We start from the raw sequence: 18,998 nt of genomic DNA, 5'->3' as shown, positions 1-18,998 counted from the left end.
GTAGAAGTATTATGCTTATTATAGCACAGCCATATTCTGAAATGTCATAAATATATCCTGGGAGGATTTCCAATATGTTCCTTACGTGATAAAGGTAAAATATAGGCAAATGTATGTAATAATAAGATTCTGTTTTTATAAAGCCATATGTAAGACATCATGAAGTTTTTTGTGTCTTGTTAACACAAGGGGAAAGGAGTAGAAAAAGAGAGAGGACAAAGAGGTAGAGAGTATTCACAGTAAGATATGCATACGTGTTTACACATGTCTGTATGTACAATGAGTCACAAGAAAGGGTGATACTCAGATGCTTAGTGGTTGCTTCAGAATGGCTAGATAATCATTCCACATTATGTCCTTTCCATTTGTTCAATGAACACTTTTTTAAAGTAGTAAAAAACAAAACAATTTAGATTTTAAAAGAGAAACAGAAGGCCAGGTAAGCTAAAGAAGAATTAACAAGATGAAAAATAATATTTGAACTGACTAGACATGAAGATACTTGAAATGTATTTTGTCTTAGGTATTGGAGAAGGAAGTGAATAAAGTATCCTGGTAACTCCATAAATTCTAAATTTTATTTGTGATGACCATGGGGCACCTAATAAGGAGTTGTCATGAAAATGTACCCAAAAAATGATAAATATCACCAGATAAGGCTCAATTTGGCATATTCTTTTTGGTGTTGGTATTTAATGCTGCAAAATGTTTTATGCCTTGGAAATGTAAAGCATCTCGCACAAGTGTAGTTTCTGTCATCTGACTTAATCAGATGACATAACCATTGTAAGAAAAGGCCACTTGTGGTTCAGCAGATTAACTTTCTCTAAGAAAACTTCAAATAGGGATGGAGAGATGGCTCAGCAGTGAAGAGCACTGACTACTGTCCCAGAGGTCCTGAGTTCAATTCCCATCAACCACATGGTGGCTCAAAACCATCTATAATGGTTCTGAGTGTAATGTAATACACTCTTTTAGTGTATCTGAAGACAGAGATAGTATACTCCCATATATAAAATAAATAAATTAACAAAAAAGAAAACTTCAAAGAAAGCAAAGTTTGGGGGATTTGGTCAGAGACCTATATCAGGGTTAGGTGTGTGCTCTGCTTCTGTAGAGAGCCTGTATTCTGTTCCTAGCATCTATGTTGGGTGGCTTGTGACTCCCTGTAACTCCAGGGCAGGGAATCTAACACTCTTTTCTGGACTTCACCAAACATATGTGCATACTCCCACACAGGCACACAGACACTTGATAAAAAGGAAAAAACTTACATTTTTAAAAAGCACAGTTTAAATTTTTTGTAATTAATTAATTCTTGATTACTTCTCTTGAAATGGGATCTAAATGTATAACCCAAGCTCATCTCAAACTTGAGCCTCCCAATTGCTGGATTTGCAGATGCATGCCACTGCACACATCTTGACTTCAATTATTTTCTGAGAATTTGAAGTTGATGCATTGCTTAAAACCATAATAGGAAATGGCAGATGGTTTGGAGTTGAGTTTTTCACATACTTTAAAATGCCAGTCTTTATATCTCATGCTGCGCTTTTAATTTTCTTCTTTATTACCATTTTATTTTGCTTCTATATTTGTATGTCTATATGTGTGTGTGTTTTCTGAATTATAAACTGTACAAAAATCTGCAGTAGTTTTATTAAGTGGGTAATACATGTATAAGCATGATGAAAATTACATATTCACTAGCCCCTACTCCATGTATTTGTCTATAAATGGTAGTACATTTGAATAGTATTCTGAGCCTCCCTGTTTCACTTAACGGGGTTATCCTGGAGATAATGAATTTTAATTCCACACTGATGTACTTAAAGCTTTCTCTCAAGTGCTAGTTGAGTATTTAATTACACTGCTGAATCATCATTGTCATATGGACATTGCTGGGAGTTGTCCTGATCCAGACCCTTTTTTTGATTCTTCTGCCTCCTCTTCAACAGACCCCAAGCATGTGCCACCACAAGTGGCAAGGCCTTTTTTTTTTTTTTTTTTTTTTTTTTTAACACTTTGGTTATAATTACTCATGGAAGCCTGATAGCACCCTTCTAAGACAACGGTTATTTTACCCCCATTCACCAAATGAGGAAAATTGTGCATGAGATGGTTAAATGTTCAATAATATAACTAACAACTTAGAAGTAGTAGAACTCAGGATTTGAACTCAGGGAGTAATATTACTGGTTTAATGACATTAAGCATACACATTCTATGACAAGTTACTTAGTCTTTATATTGTTGATTCTCCTTCCACATTTCTGTAGGATCTGAGAATCAAACCCAGGTTACTAGGCTTATAAGACCTTAGTCATTTCACCCCCTCCCCCAGTCTCCATATTAATGGATAGTCCAATCTTTGCATAAGAAAGTGCTATAATGAATTTTAATAAAACATTTTGTGCACATTGAGTAAATTCCTAGGAAAGCACTAGCTACATGAAAAAAGAATGCCATTTTTAATTTTTGGTAGATATCACCAGTTGCTCTTTAATTTAGCAGTGCACAGAAGCTCCTTTGTCCTCAGTGATTTGCTTGAATCTGCCATTTAGGTTCACTATTTCGAAGACTGAATAGTTGGACGACTTTGACTTTCCTGAATTGTGTGTGATAGCATACATTTATACATATAGAATCAGTATAATAATGTGAGAATAAGACAATCAGGTTTATGACTTTTATTCTGGTTACAACTTAAAGTGCTACTTGTCTATTCATACTGGAGTTTCAGTATTTGAAATTGGAATTTATATTGCCCAAGGAGTAAAAAATAATTCTTAGTAAACAACTGTGAAAGGTACTGATTTTATGTATTAGAAGAATTACGTTAGGTATTTCAGTTGCATACAGTAGACAACTGAGCATGCTAGCTTGAGTTTTCAGCAGCTTTAGGTAATACAGTGAGCTAGTGAGATACTTTATTCATATTAATTACAAACTCCATAAATTATTTGAAATGTAACACACTGTAGAGTCTTAGTGGCAGGTAGGCTGATTGACACCAAACTCTATGTGATCTGAAGCAGAAGCTTATATCTGCTCAGGTCTCGGGCAGGATACCTAAGGGATTACATTGAATGTACAGAACCTGCTATTGTTCATTGATATGTGTTTGTGTTTGTTTTAAACATGATCTCATCTTTCCCGGGACGTTGTACCGGGAAGATGAATGGTTGAGGAAACAGCCAAAAATAGAGATAATTAGGCTGTGGGTAAAAATTACAATTAATACTGCCTTAAGTAAGGATAGCACAGAACAAGACAGTATTTTTCACTCTGTCTCTGCCTTTTACAGTCACTAAACTATACCAAGTTTATAACCAAAGTATTAGAACATAGCCTGGGTTGTAAGACAAAATCTTATGCCTGAGAATACAGTAGGATCTTCCTAAGTCCTTATCCAAGATATTTTTATTATTTTGTTTTTTCAAATTGGGGTTTCTCTGTGTAACCTTGGCTGTCCTAGAACTTGCTCTGTAGACCAGGCTGGCTTTGATCTCACAGAGATCTACCTGCCTCTGCCTCCCAAGTGTTGGGGTTAAAGGCGGGCACCACCATGCCCAACTTCTTACCAGCATTATGTATACCAAACTCCTTTTTCTAACCCTTACTAATACTACCTTAAAATTTTTGCCATTCTGATGAGCATCCTGGTTTTAATTCGTGCTTTTCTAGTGATGAGTGATAGAAAGCCTCTTTTAAAATAGTTACTTGCCATACATGTGTTTGTGTGTATTAATATGTTTAAGACTTTTGCCTGTTTTAATTGGAATGCCTTTTACATTACATTTTTAGATTATGTCTGCATGTGTATGTCCCAGTATGTGTTTAAGGGCTTAGGACTACTTTGGAGACCCAGTTCTCCCCTTCCATCTCATGTGTCCCAGGGATTGAACTCAGGTCTCCAGACTTGGTGGCAGGTGCCCTTGTCTGCCGTGCTGTCTTACCAGCCGACATTATCTTCTTCTTCATGAGTCCTGGGAGTTGGTTTTCTAAGAGTGTGGTTTTGGGTAGGTGAGGAAGAGAGGAGGATCTGGGAGGAGTTGGAGAACAGGAAACTGCAAACAGAATATAGTGAGTGATGAAAAACTATTTTAATAAAACAAATAATAAAGAAAAATTGGAAAATAAGTTTGTGAAGAAAAAACAATGCTTTACTGAAACTGTATGAAGATAATATATTTCTGCTTTATAAACATTTCCTCACAATTGGTAACTTCTCTTATTTTAGCAATATCTTTTGAGAAGTAAAGTATTTTACTCTTCTAAAGCCCTAGTTTGTCAGTTTTCTATTTGTCTATATTATATAAATCTATCTAATTCAGGCTCTCAAGGAACATTTTATAGTTATAGGTTTGACATTTCGGCTTACCGTCCATTTTCAGTTGATTTTTATGCAGTGCCGGTATGGATTGAAGTATTTTGGTTTTGGTTTCAGTGTGTGCACATCTGTTTATTCTACTGTCACTTGTTGAAGAGACAGGAGTTCTCTACTAAATTTACATTTTTGTTAACAGTCACTTGTTCATTTTTCTATGTATATGTTTTACACTTTTTGAGTTGAGTGTAAATTTTTAAATAATACTAACCTAAATAATAGACTTTAGACTCTGCACTTACTATAGAGTTATTTGTGTTCTGGCTAATATTTTAAATCACTAGAATTAATAATAAAAATATACCATTTAAATGTTTAACAAGTTAATATATTTAATAAATATATTAACTTTCCTAATATTTTAGGATGTTTAGTAATAACCTTTTCAGAAGTTCATTCTGTGATAATATTTGGCTTCAGTTTGGTCTCAGGGAAGTACTGATTTTAAAAATCTTGGCCATTGGGCATTAGGCCAAGTTGTATTCAGTGCATTTTTAAGGGCTATCAGTTTTCACTCAGTGACTAGGAGTTCCTGTTTCACTCATGCCTCAGCCAAGACTGTAACTAATAATGTGTGATGTTTGTGTCCTGCGTGGGCAGCTGGGCTGCTTTATGATAAAAGCAGGTGCTTTCCTGTTTTCCTGGCAGTTCCAGTCCAGCAGTATAGCCGAGCGAGCACTGCCTGAGCGCGAGCACTGCCTGAGCGCGAGCACTGCCTGAGCGCGAGCACTGCCTGAGCGCGAGCACTGCCTGAGCGCGAGCACTGCCTGAGCAGCTTGGGTTTTGCTTTTTGGTTCCTTTGTAATTTTATTCATTCACATATTTATTAATTTTTTTGAGACAGGGTTTCTCTGTGTAACTCACTCTGTAGACTCACAGAGATCCACCTGCCTCTGCCTCCCAAGTGCTGGGATTAAAGGTATGCACCACCACCGCCAGCTCTTTAAATTTTTAAAAATTACTCTGTGTGCGTGTTTGTGTGTGCGCGTTGCACATGCATGTGGATGGTGGTGCTTGCATGCCCTGACAACCATGTGGGGGTCAGTGGACAACTCCTGGCAGTCAGTTTTCTCCTTCCTCCATGTCAGTGCCAGGGATTGCACTCAGGTGTGGGAGGCAGAAGCCATTACTTACCCTCTGAGCCATCTCACTGCTCTGCTTGTTAGTTTCTGAAGGTCTCACTACATCGCCCAGATGGCTCCTCCTGCCTGGCTTTCCTAATTCAAGAATTAGAGACGTGAGCTGCTACACCTTGATTTCTAATTACAGTAGTGACTAATTAAGTACTGCACAATAGCAATTTTGGCGATCAAGCATATACCAAGTTAATTCCTTAGCAAATCACACCATTTAAAGCCTCTATGAATGACCAAGGTTTTCTTGACCCACAATGAACTTAATAAATAAATCGTAGCTGTTACTAATTGAAATACACTTGGGCAAACCATTAGAAATGAAGATTTCTTGCCCACTGAATTGAAAACTGTCCGTGGACTTTTTAAACTGTTGACCTGACACAACCCAAAGTCACCTGGAAAATGCTCCTTCCTAATAAGGAGTTATCCAGATCAGGTTGGCAGTAGGCATGACTATGGTGGGTCATCTTGCTTGTTAATTAAAAGTAGACAGTTGTGGGCTGTACCTTTCCCTGAGATGGGGACTTGAACTGTCAGACAAAGCTAGGTACATACAAGGAAGCCAGACTCGTGTGTGCCCCTCACCCGCTTCTTGACTCTGAATGGTGTTTGGCTAATTGCTTGAGCTTTTGCCTAGATGTCTCCTCAGTGATGACTGAATGGTGGAATGGAATTGCAGGCCAAAGAAGCCCTTTCCTCCCCTAAGTTGCCCTTGGTTGGGACGTTCTACCACAGTAACAGAAATGAAACCTCTTTAAAGGCTTAGCTGCGTATTACTAAATTGCTTCCCATGTTCCTTAGCAGTAAATTCAGATTGCTTCTTTTAAATGATCATTTGATCATTCTTTTGACCATTAATCAGAACCTCATTCTTTGACTTTCTAAGGGAGCTTGTCAAGTGATTTGCTGCATTAAATCTACATTGTTCTAAAATATTACATAATCCCTTTTAAGTCCATGTGGCTATATGCAGGTCTTTTGCAATATGCAGAAAGAAAAAGAATTTATGACCATTTTTAGAAATGCTATTAAAAACAATTCTGGGCAAGGCTAGCAGCTAAGTTTGAGCGTATTTAACTGATAAAATTAAAATTCTGTTCCCAGCTTAAGTCTTAATTACTTATTTTTCATAAATGCTTGTGTTTTGATACAGGGCTGAAGTAGGAGTGTGTGTGTGTGTGTATGGGTGTGCATGCACTTGAGTCATCATGTTCCCTGAGTCCATTAGACCAGGCTTCTCCTCCTGTAATTTTTTTGTGCTTCTCTCTCCTCTTTGACTCCCAGTTTTGTCTACACATTTCCTTAGAAAGTTTAATAACTTTTGTAAACTATTTCACCAGTGATCTTAAGTTTACCTCCTGATCTGTTTATTCTTTTTTAATGATACTATGAAATGTGTATAAATAAAATACTTATTACTGCAATTCTCTCTCTTTTTTTTTTTTTTTTTTTTTTACTGCTATCTTGGCCAATTAAGTGGATCCGTAAAGGAACCAGGACCCAGAACGTTTTGTTCTTCTATGTTGTCATCTGTAGCACGGTAGCCTGCCTTCCCAGACCAGCTCCTTTCTACTCCATCCCAGACTATTGCTGCAGCTCAGCATCCCGTGCAGATGGCCAGCTACCAAAGGAGGGTATTATTTCTCATAGTCCATATTTTCTGAAACAGAAGAGAAATTACTCAGAAGCTCCTGAAAGATTTTTCTTGCCTTTTATTAGTCAGACTATTCCCAAACAGGCTATTTCCAAGCAAGCCATTGCTAATGGAACTAAGTTATCATGATAGACTTCCCAAATTTTGAACAAAATTAAGGTTTTATTGGCAAGAAAAGCAGAGGGGTCTGGGCATGCACAGTGAAATAAATCTGCCATATAACATTTCTTATAGAGCTGCTAAGTAGATAAAAAGAGATGATCAAGAAAGTCCTTCACAAAGTGACTAGCTTGTAGTAGTGTTCTGCACTACAAATAACCAAAGTAAAGGTTTTTTAAAAGATTTATATTTATTATATATGAGTGCATTGTACACACCAGGAGAGGGCATCGGATCTCGTTACAGATGGTTGTGAGCTACCATGTGGTTGCTGGGATTTGAACTTAGGACCTCTGGCAGAGTAGTCAGTGCTCTTAACCGCTGAGCCATCTCTCCAGCTCCCCCCCCCCCCCCCAAGTAAAGTTTTTAACTGGAATTTTGGGCAAGCATAAAAATCGTCAGCAGGTTTAGGATGTTTTTCTGTATGCAGGAAGATTGCAGATGCAAATCCAATGTAGATCAGGCTAGGTGGCTCATGCCTATAACTTCAACATCAGGAAGCTGAGGCAGTAGGATTAGGAGATTGAAGCCAATCTGGGCTGTTGGCACAATGAGTCCCTCTCTTTAAAGTAAATCAATAAATGAGAAATGGAGCAGTGGACACCTACCTGTCCTGATTTGATGGTTACATCCAGCATACATTTAATGACATGTCACACAGTATGCCTTTTGATAACACAATTAAAATAATGATAAACTGTTGAAGTCTACTGATTTTGTTTTTCCTTGAAAAACAAACAACCCTCTTGTGCTTTCCAAAGCTAGTCCTTTAATGAGTTAGTGTATTCTTTTTCAAATGTTACATTAAATAACACCAAGTTTGGGTGAAGTGGGTCAGATCGTATGAGAATTGCCTTGGAAGCCTAGCGTTGGCTGTCATGTCACCTTCTCCTTGTTTCCAGTCCAAACTCTGGTAGTAAAAGGAATTGTTTTAGAATAAAAGACATTGCTAGGTATAGCACTCTAACCAGTAGCAATTTGGACTCTGTTATAAAACAGTGGGACAGCTGGCCTCTGGTGGTGTCCCTGCAGTGTTCTGCCATGCTCGTGGGTAGAGTCTGATGACTCACTAGTCAGGCGGCTGCCTTTGCTGCCTTCTGGGTTTTCCCTTCTCTATAGCACAGATTTTTTTTCTTTTTCATTTTTCACAAATATGGGGTTCTATGATTTATAATTAAGGGAATCTTAGTTAAAAGTTGTATTTGCTTTTTGTCCTTAAGTAAGGTAGGAGTCCAGTAGCTAAGGATAAAGCTTAATGTATCGAGTTGGTTTTTTGTGAATGTAGTTGTGTATGCCACATTTTCTTCGTGACTCTGGGTTGCAGTGCTGGAGTTCTAACCCGGGGACTCCAGCCCGCCTTCACCGAGTTCGTCCCTAGCACTGCTGTTCCTAGGTTTCTTTTGTATATCCCTGAGAACAGCAGGGTTAACTGTAAGGAAGGAGCTTCATGCAGCATTAAATCATAGTATACCTGGACCTTCTACTGTGAAGATTTGGAATAAGATTAACTCTTAATTTACTATGACTTAATTTTCCTATTGAAAATGCTTTTGAAGGTTGTTAATATTTTAAAATTTTTTTATTTTTAGTTACATTTGTGTGTGTGTGAGAGAGAGAGAGAGAGAGAGAGAGAGAGAGAGAGAGAGAGAGACCTTGCATACATGTGTCCTGGTGCCCAACATGCACATATATTCAGGAGGCCAGAGGCGTTGGCTCCCCTTGGACTGGAATTACAGGGGTTATGAGATACCTAGCATGGGTGCTGGGCACAAAAATAAACTACTACTACTACTGCTCTACCAACTGTTCAACCACTGCTCTAGCCCATGTCTAACATTTAAAGAAAACTCTGCTGTTTGCTGGGCAGTGGTGGCATACATGTTTAATCTCAGCACTCAGGAGGAAGAGGCAGACTGATCTCTTGAGTTCAAGGCCAGTCTCTTCTACAGAGGGAGATTTTTCCCCTTGCACAGTAGAGAGAGCTAAATTGCTCATAATCATATTTTCCCTTTATATTGGCCTTAAAATGTTTTAACTTTTTGTGTATGAATGAATCTTTCGTTTGCTTGTATGTATGTGTACCACATGCAGGACTGGTGCCCTCGGACATCAGAAGAGAGCATTGGATTCCCTGGAACTGATGTTACAGTGGGGATGAGCCAGCATGTGGGTGCTGGGAACTGAACACAGGTCCTGTGAGAGCACCAGGTGTTCTAAAGCTCTGAACTGTCTGTTCAGCCCCTATATTGTATTTTTAGAGAGTGGAATTGTCCCCAACACCCCCCCCCCCCAAGAAAAGGAAAAAAAAAACCCTCTTGATTTGCTGGTTTAAGAGTATTTGTCACATGAAAGCAAAGGTGTGTGTCTGGTCATCTGGAGGTAAACTTGTAGTGTTACCATCAGGCTTTTAATTGTTTTCCTGTCTCTTACTGTCTTGATGTTACTGCTTCTAATGCCTAATGTGCCTCAAACATTTTTAAAAAGTTTAAAAGAATAGGTTGTAGTGGCATTTTTTAAGAATTCTGGAATTTGGGTTTCTTTAAAAAAAAAAAAAAAACATAGAAATAATTACAAGAATGTGCTTTCATTTTAATCCCAGGTGTAGGATGTGGGGCTGCTTCGGACTGTCTGCATTGCCTCGTGTTCTAGCAGAGACATGGTTTTGCCAGCTGCAGATAATTTCTTCGATTGTGTGACGTTTGGAATGCTGAGAACTTTCAGAGGATGCATAAGTGTGAGGGTTCCCTGAGAGACAGGGTTGGTGGTTGGTGGTCACTTGGGGAGGTTGTTTGCAGTTTGTTAGTAGCTAGGGTCAAAGAAAAAAAAAAAGATTCAGGGATCTTCCTAATTCCTCTCCTCTGTCCTTTTTTCCTACCTAGTGTTAGGGGGTGAAACTGGGGTGATAAAGGATAGGAAAAAGAAGAACCCACAAAATAGCCAAGACAAGCTACAACAGGTCACCAGACTTCCCATAGTGGCTGTACGTCTCCAGACATTGATAAACCCACAAGAAAGCTGATTGGTGAACAAATTCATGTGAATCCCTTCCATTAAGCATTGTTCATATACTGGGAGGTCTCAGACTATAAATACGTACTTTAAAAATTACAAAAGATACTGCTTGGCTTCCTGAAGGCTTAAACACCGTGCTACAGCTCAGGAGAACGGAACCATCTCTAGGAAAGCATTACAATGTAGTCTGATCATCCTTGCTCACCTCTCTAGTTTTCACTTCACCTCCTGTAAGCCGCTCTTCCGTTGTCTTCACCATGCATTCTTGTAAAGTCAGCCTGAGCTGCTTCTTAGAATGCATGCATCTCCTATATTATCTGGCTGGTTAAAGGAAAGGCTGAGTATTACACTATATTTTCTGCCTGAAATACAGCACTTACCGATCTTTCAGAGGATAACCTAGGACAACAGTGCTAGGAGGACCTGACCTCACACCCTACCCAATCCCTCCCCTGCCTTCACAGGCACCTGTATACACACACACACCATTAAAAATAATAAAAATACATCTTATTTTAAAAGCAATAGCTGCTGCTGCTGTTTCATTAAACATACTTTTTAGAAATCAGGCAATCTTGGCTTGGATTAATTAAATTACTCTCCATACCCCTTTTCTCTCTGGCAGACCAGTAATGTGTCTGTCTTACCACAGCTCTACTGGACTCTACAGGTGAAATAGACTAATCAAAGGAATTTCACTTTTTCATTGCTATAATTTACAAATTTAAACTCAGTCTTTTTGACTCAAAGCCTTGGTCTCTGTCTTCTAAAATAAAGAAGTAATATTCCTTTGTACATATACAACATTTGAAGCATTTCTTATTTCTATTGCTCCATTTTTAAAGCAGTCAATACAAAGATGATAAAATACTTTATGAAAGGATAGTCCAAGGAGTGAGGGACCATAAAAGACTGCCTTTGAGCAAAGAACAACAGAGGGCAGTCAGGAGGATGGACAGGAAATCATACATACCCATCGGGAAAGAAGGGGCCTCTGGAAATACATGGCCTTTTCAAGATTGAGATGCTATTCAAGTAGCATTGCTAAGGGAATGTTTGTGAGCATTTCACAAGGAACATTTGACCAAGTCTGTAATTAAACCACAATTCCTGAATAAGTGGTAACATGATTCTTGTTTTTCAGTTAAAGATAAGAGATTTTGATTGATCTAAGTTTTCCTGCAGCATACATTAGAGGAACCTATATGTGATCCTAAGTCAGCTTAGGACTTATGACTCACGCACTCATGCTGTTTCCTCTTTACTGGGCAGATGATCATGTGTCACAGATACTATACAGGGAAGAACTTAGTCTGGGTGATGACCCCAGTATGCTGTTTACTTCTTTGAAGGTGTGTGTGTTGCACATCACAGGGCTTCACTGAGGTCAGAAAAGACATTAGATTCCATGGAACTGGATTGTAGACAATTGTGAGATACCATGTGGGTGCTAGAAACGGAACTTGGCTCAACTGTAAGAGCAATAAATTCTAACCACTAAGCCATCTCTCCAGCCCCTGAAGGATTTTTTTTTTTTTTATGTGTGTATTTGTATGTGTGACGGGTACCTGTGGAGACCAAAAGAGGATATCAGATACTCTTGGGTTTTTTTTTTTTTTTTTTTTTTTGTTTTGTTTTTGTTTTGTTTTTTTTCATTATCTTTCATTATCTGGTGGTTCTTGTTCTCAGGGATGGGAAGATAGCTCAATTGATAAAATGTCTGTGGTGCAAGGATGAGGAGTTGTTCAGTTCTCAGCATCTACCCACTAAAATGTCAGGTGTGTGCTTATGGAAGCTGAGATGTGGCTCAATGACTAGCTAACCCAAGCAAATCTGCAAGGCTGGGGTTTCAGCGAAAGACCCTTTCTCAAAGAAGCAAGGTGGACAGCTTCTGAGAAACAATGTTCACGATTTGCCAGTGTCTACACACAGCTTTTGATACTTTGGCTAAAGGATTACAAATTGTGCATATGTGGTATGTGTTCCTCTGGCAACTCCACAAACTAGAAATCACCCCCTCGGTGTTGCTGGACTCAGGAGTTGGCTTTCTCATCTGTGTTCTTTTTATCTGGACTCAAGTGTCCTCAAAACTTGCTTTCCAGCAACTTTTTTTATATATGCTTTATCCATACTGATCTATATTTACCCACATTCTCTACAGTAGATAGTCAGTTTCTCTTTTGTTCTCAATACAGTGTTTATACCTTAACCGAGCACTTAAATCATTTTTCTCTGTAGTCTATTTGAGTAAACTAGCAAAAGCACCTTGAAAACAGTCTCATGTTTAGTTGCAGCTTTTATTGTCTTGCTTTAACACAGGGCCTTTCCCTTGGGAGGAACAGAGCAAACATTCAGTAGATGGAAGTCCATCGACATTCAAGCCTTCACTAGCGTTTTCAGTCTCTCAGCCTACGTGCAGCCTTTCCCGGATTTAATGTGTTAGCGCAACAGGACACCATCCTTCCTTCAGTCGCCACTTCCTTCCTTTTGTTCACAGGGCGAGGTGCATTTGTTTTTCTTAGGTTCAGGCAGAGACCCATAGTTGGTATCACCTGTTTTTGCATGCTCCGTCCCTATTGTTGCCCTAACATAAGCTTTTATACCAGCCAGGCCGGTCTGTTTGCTCTTCCTGAATATTTTATTTCCATTCTCTATTCTTGACCCACCTGGGTTGTCTTTGCCACTCACCCTTTCCTTGTTTGTACAAATACTAGCTGACTTTCAAGATGGCTTCATTAAACATTGTCGTCTGTGAAAGTTTACTAAATGTATATGATTTGGCACTTTGTTGTTGAATGCTGTAAGACTAATTTTGTGGAATCCATCACCGATTTTTCTTTTCGGTGTTGTTGGTGTTTGTGTTTGCTTTGGTTGTTTTGTTGTTGGTGTTTTGTTTGTTTTTAGGCAGGCTTTCTCTCTGTAGTACAGGTTGGTCTGGAGCTTATTTTGTAGTCTAGGCTGGCTTCAGATGTCGTGACAGACCGCCTGAGTCTGCTTCCCATGTGCTGAGAACAAGTGTGACTCACCTGGCCAGGCTTCTGTTTTCTGTTTGGATATGGGTAGTTGTCCATTGGAGTTTTCACATTATACTTCTCTGAAATAGATGTTGAACTAAATTTTCTTTTTTTTTTTTTAAAGATTTATCTTTATTTGTTTTATGTGTCTGAGTATTTGCTTGCATGTATGTGCATCACGTGCATACTTGGTCCCTGAGGAAACCAGAAGAGGATGTCAACCCCCTAGAAATGGAGTTACTGACAGTTGAGAGCCACCATGTGGGTTCTGGGAATTGAACCTGGGTCCTCTGCAAGAGCAAATGCTCTTACCACTCAGCCCTCTTTCAAGTTCCTCAATTCAATTTTCTTAACTGGTTCTGTTCTACTAAAAGGAAAAAAGGAAAAATGCCCTGAGTCAAATGTTAAAGATAGATTTTTATATAAAATACATAGTTTGTTCTACCATAAAAAGTGCTATGATTAAAAAAATAAATAAAACAAGGGTGTGTAACGGCCCGATCTGTTCCGCAGGTCAGGGTCTAGCAAGAGAGAGTGGGGGGAAGAAGGGGAAGAGACGTGAAGAGTAGAGACAAGCCAGAGGGTCTGTAGTCAAGTCTCGTTTCTTTACTGTCTCCCATTCACTATATCCACACCTCCTATTCACCTCCTATTGACTATTACAAGGAAATCCTGGGTATTTGTAAGCACAAGCAGGAGAACACAGGTGAAGACATTTTACCACGTGCAACATGCAGCTGGGGGCACTAAACAGCAAAACAAGCTATGTGGGATAAACAAGATGTTTGTCAGAGTGTGCTTCAGCTGTTGTAGGCTGTTGAAAAACAAGTCTCTGTCAGGGTATATGGTTCCAGATGGCTGCAAAGTTGATAGCTGCTTTCTAGCCGCTTTCTGCTTAAAGTCGGCTCCCAACAAGGGTGGAGCTGGAAAGTCGGCTAAGGTGGTTATAAGCACTTGGTTTCAGAAGACCCAGGTTTGGTTCCTAGCACAGTAGATCACAACTGTCTGTAACGTAAGTTTCAGGGGAGCCAATACCCTCTTCTGGCCTCTGGGGGCACTAGTTATCCATGTAGTACACATACAGAAATTAAGGCAAAACACTCATAACATTAAAAAAAATGAATAAAGCATTGAAAAACTAAAGGCGGGGGCAATATATTTTAGTTGGTGCTTAGAGCTGCTCATGAAGAAGATGACATTTGAACAGTATCCTAAAGGAGGTACTGGGCTGGGTAACCTAGCAAAAAAAATTCTCAGACCAAGGCAGCAGCCTTTACAAAGCTCTGAGGCTTTATGAATGATTCAGAGTAATTGGAGAGGAAATTGGAAATATTGGATGAGGTATGAATAGTAAAGGGATAGATATATCATTGGAAATTTTTAGTATTTTTCTATGGAATAGGAAATATAAACATGCAATTTGGTTATTATAGCATATACCAGTTGCTTACTTAAGAATGAGGTACTTTTAACTTTAAGAATTTTATGTTAAGCTGGGTGATGGTGATACACACCTTTAATCCCAGCAGCACTCAGGAGGCAGAGGCAGCCAGATCCCTGGATTTGAGGAGTGAGTGTGTGTGTGTAATGTTACATTTTATTCTGAAATGGTTTTATAACTTGAGAATATACTACCTATGTTAATTATTTTGTTTTAAGAGTTTGTAATTATGATTTACTTTTTTTTTTTTTTTTTTTTTTTTTTTTTTTTTGCCTTAGGTAAATTTAACACAATGGATTTCTCCAAGCTACCCAAAATCCGTGATGAAGATAAAGAAAGCACGTTTGGTTATGTGCATGGAGTCTCGGGGCCTGGTAAGTAATGTACAGCAGCTAAGAGCAAGAATGCCTCACTGTGATCCACATCTTTTCTGGTTGCCATGGGGAGAAACACAGGTCCTGCTGGTCCACATAAATGGTTTGTTTTTTTTAAGATCTCAGAGTGACTATGAGAGTAAAATAATACAGCCACCATAATGGTTCACCAAGCACTAATCATGTACATGACAGTTTGTCATTGATAAGCTACTTTGTGATACCATGCTTGTTAGGTAAATAAAGCTTAATTTTTTTTTTGTTAAATTTGAAATTTAAAAAGCTTTAAGGTTTATAGCTTTTAGTATGCAGTGCTGTATGTATAATAAGTATTCAGTTAATCTGTACTGATTTGATTTGTACTTAAATAATGATCTTCAGAGCCTTTCTTGGTAATGTTAACTTCTCCTTTGTGTTTGTACATCTGTCTAAGTAATCACTCCAGGTATCTCACAGCTATCTACTTGAGAGAAGCCTGATGATCTGATCCTGAGAATAGAACACAGTTTTACATTTACATCTTTGTCAAACCTTAGCCTGATGATCTGATCCTGAGAATAGAACACAGTTTTACATTTACATCTTTGTCAAACCTTAGAACTCTGCTTTTAAAATAACTGTCTCATTTCAGTATTCATTTTTTCTGAATATCTCACTAACAAATAGAAAGTACAGTACCCTAAGTACAACCTGCTCATTGATATTAAAATATATTTTCCTTTAAGTTTCATACTGCAGTTTGTGCCCTGTTCTAATGATAGTGAAGGGGCCGGTGCCTCTTTGGCAGACTTATCACTGATCTGTGAGCACTGCCTTCTTCTCTCCGAGCCCTCAGTGAGCTTGAGCTCACTGGTGAGAAGTAGAGAGTGAGCGTTTCGCTGTTTCCCCTTGACGATGATAGGGCAGATATAGTAAACATGAGAAACCTTAGGGGAGAGGCAAAGGAATCAGCCAGCTCAGGTAAGTGAGTGTGAGGAAGTGTGCAGCAAGCTGTCCTGGGGGCTGGTGCTCATTCCTAAGTACTTCTTAACAGATCAGTGGTATCCTTTGGGGTTTATGAAATATGATTTTTAAATTCATTATGTGGTATTTCGGGTCATCTTAATTCTTTGTTCAATATAGAAATAAATAGGAAATGAACAGTTCTTCAGTTTCTAGAGCAAATTAATTGAACATGTTTTTTCACTGCAATAATTACTATCACATAGTTGTAATCATACACTATGTTGTAAGAATGGGTTAATTCCTATGCATTTCTACAAATGTAGCACCCTTCTTCCCCTTCCAGAAAAATAACTTTTGCTTGCTAGACAGTGTGGTCTAACATAGCAAGTTCTAATTCTGGCTCCTGCTTGTGAAAAACATATTAAAAATAAAGGTGATGGTGGCTGGTTATGAACATCCTATGGTTTGAGAAGAGGAATTATATATACGCGTGTGAACATGTGCATGTGTGAGTAGTATTTTGTAACAAGATTTCAAGGAGCCTAGGCTGGCTTGAAATCCTGATCCTCCTGTCTCCGCTTCTCAACTGCTAAGGTTGTAGATGTGTACCATCTGGCTATGTATAGGGTTTTGGTGGGTTTTTTTGGGTTTTTTTTGTTTTGTTTTGTTTTGTTTTTTGTTTTTTGTTTTTTGTTTTTTATCCTAGAGTGAGACTTTATTGAATGTCCACAGCCAAGGAAACTTTAGAATCACTGGCTTAAAGTAGTAAAAAGTAAAAATCTTGCTTTATTGTTATCTTTCAAGGGGTAACAGCACAATAAACTGATAATTATTGTATGATGTTCTAAAGCTCTTAATTCCAATGTAAGGTATTTGCTTGTTTGTTGTTTATAGTTACAAAACCCTTCATTGCATGTATGAAAGCAGCTTGAGTTGTTCAGAATGAACTTTAATACTACAAGATGAGAATCTTCATATAGGACTTCTTGTGTTAAAATAGGTTGCTTTTATGTTGCATTAAACTGTAACCTAACAAGGCTATTTTGTTTCCTTCTTTGTATCATTTACTAAAAGTATGTCTCTATGTGAAACCGGAAAGGTTAGTCCATGGTGGGACTTCATGTCTTCCTTTGGAATAACTGAGAAGGCATGCTACTGGGTGTAAGAGATGTTAACATTAGCTGTAATCATTCACAGCACTTTGTTCTTTCAGTGGTTACAGCCTGTGACATGGCGGGCGCTGCTATGTACGAGCTGGTGAGAGTGGGGCACAGCGAGCTGGTTGGAGAGATCATTCGATTGGAAGGTGACATGGCCACCATTCAGGTGTATGAAGAAACTTGTATCCTTCTCTGGTCAATTTCCTGCCACCACCTGTGTGTCAGGGTTTAAGGATTTAACTCAAAGTAGGTTCATGACAAGACGTGTCATAAAGGAACATACTGAAGGGAGAACTATTGGGAATTAGTGCTCTTAGATAAGAAATTAGAAATAACATTCTGGCCGGGCAGTGGTGGCGCACGCCTTTAATCCCAGCACTTGGGAGGCAGAGGCAGGTGGATTTCTGAGTTCTGACTCAGCCTGGTCTACAGAGTGAGTTCCAGGACAGCCAGGGCTACACAGAGAAAACCCTGTCTCAAAAAAACAAAAAAAAAAAAAAAAAAAAAAAAAAAAAGAAAAGAAAAGAAAAAGAAATAACATTCTGAATTTTTATTGCTCTTAACATTTGGTGCCACAGACTTCAGGAAGTCCAGTTGGAATTTTGTTTAGAAGGTTTCATATTGCAGAAGAAATCATAAATGCAGTAATGATGTGGGCTTATGTGGTTAAAATTACCTAGTCATGATTTTTATTTAAAATAACAAATAAATATAGATCCTTCACCATTCTCAGTCTTTAATGAATAATATAGCTTTAGCACTGAGAAATCCTTAATATTGCTACTATATTGATTTTTAAGCATAATATCTATTTCCAATTTTCTATGAAAAACTGGGGAGGGGCTTACAAGGTAGGTCAGCTTGTAGAGGTGCTTGGTGCCAAGCCCAGAAGTGATTCCATGCAAAGGTGGGGGTAGAAAACGAATGAGACACAGTTCTCTTCTCCTCCCCTTGACTGTACTCAGGCACACACAGTAAAGAAATACTAAACATTTATTTTCAATAAAAATAAAGTGTAAAGAAATGCCAGCCTCACAAAGAATCGGTCTTTTGGAAACTCGTATGTCTTTGACACAACTCTCAAGGTCAGCATTAATTCTTGGGGTTATTAAGCATATTTTGTTTTATTGCTGCTCTAACAAGAATGCTTCGAGGTAATGTATGAGTAGCAGATGCTAGTGTAAAAGTCATCTAAATTAGAAACTAGAAGTCTCTGTGTTCATGTGTATGCAGCTGCACATGTATGTGAGGACACATGGGGGAGGGCCAGAAGACAACCTCACGTGCCATCCAACCTGAGGTGTGAGACAAGAGCTCTCAGTGCATGGAGCGTGGATAATAGGCTAGACTTGCTGGCTGTCCAGCCCCAAGAATCTGATTCAGGCTGCCCAGGGCTGAGGTTGGAAGAATATGCTTTTGAATGTGGTTTCTGGAGGTTGAATTTATGTGCTTATGCTTGCAAGACAAGTACTTTAATAGCTGAGCTATCACCCCAGCCCCAAATTAGAAGCCTCTCTAGTCATGACATCATGGCTAAAAACAAGTTTGGATGTGTGTGTGTGTTTATTGATACACCTTTATCTCCCATCTAGTCACTTGACGAATAGATGGAAATGAAACACAGAACCTCACGCATTTTAATAACTGAGCTGTACCTCACTCCATAGTGACTCTCTTTTTCACATGGCTTGTAGACTTAAAGTTAGTGAAAAT

General features: G+C 38.6%; 1 protein-coding gene across 3 annotated transcripts in view; it reads left to right on the top strand.

Annotated features, from left to right (window-relative positions):
• Nucleotides 1-18,998, top strand: part of Atp6v1a (ATPase H+ transporting V1 subunit A) — a 50,506-nt gene that overhangs the window by 4,963 nt on the left and 26,545 nt on the right. For all 3 annotated transcript variants that reach the window (XM_034515000.2, XM_034515001.2, XM_076942981.1), the window contains exons 2-3: nt 15,085-15,180; nt 17,339-17,467. In XM_034515000.2, the coding sequence (XP_034370891.1) occupies nt 15,099-15,180; nt 17,339-17,467 (211 nt within the window). In that variant the 5' untranslated portion in view covers nt 15,085-15,098. The remainder of the gene's footprint in view (nt 1-15,084; nt 15,181-17,338; nt 17,468-18,998) is intronic.

The sequence above is a fragment of the Arvicanthis niloticus genome, chromosome 12 (assembly GCF_011762505.2).
Source record: "Arvicanthis niloticus isolate mArvNil1 chromosome 12, mArvNil1.pat.X, whole genome shotgun sequence".
NCBI classification, from domain to species: Eukaryota; Metazoa; Chordata; class Mammalia; order Rodentia; family Muridae; genus Arvicanthis; species Arvicanthis niloticus.
This window is presented reverse-complemented; position numbering and strand designations above follow the sequence as displayed.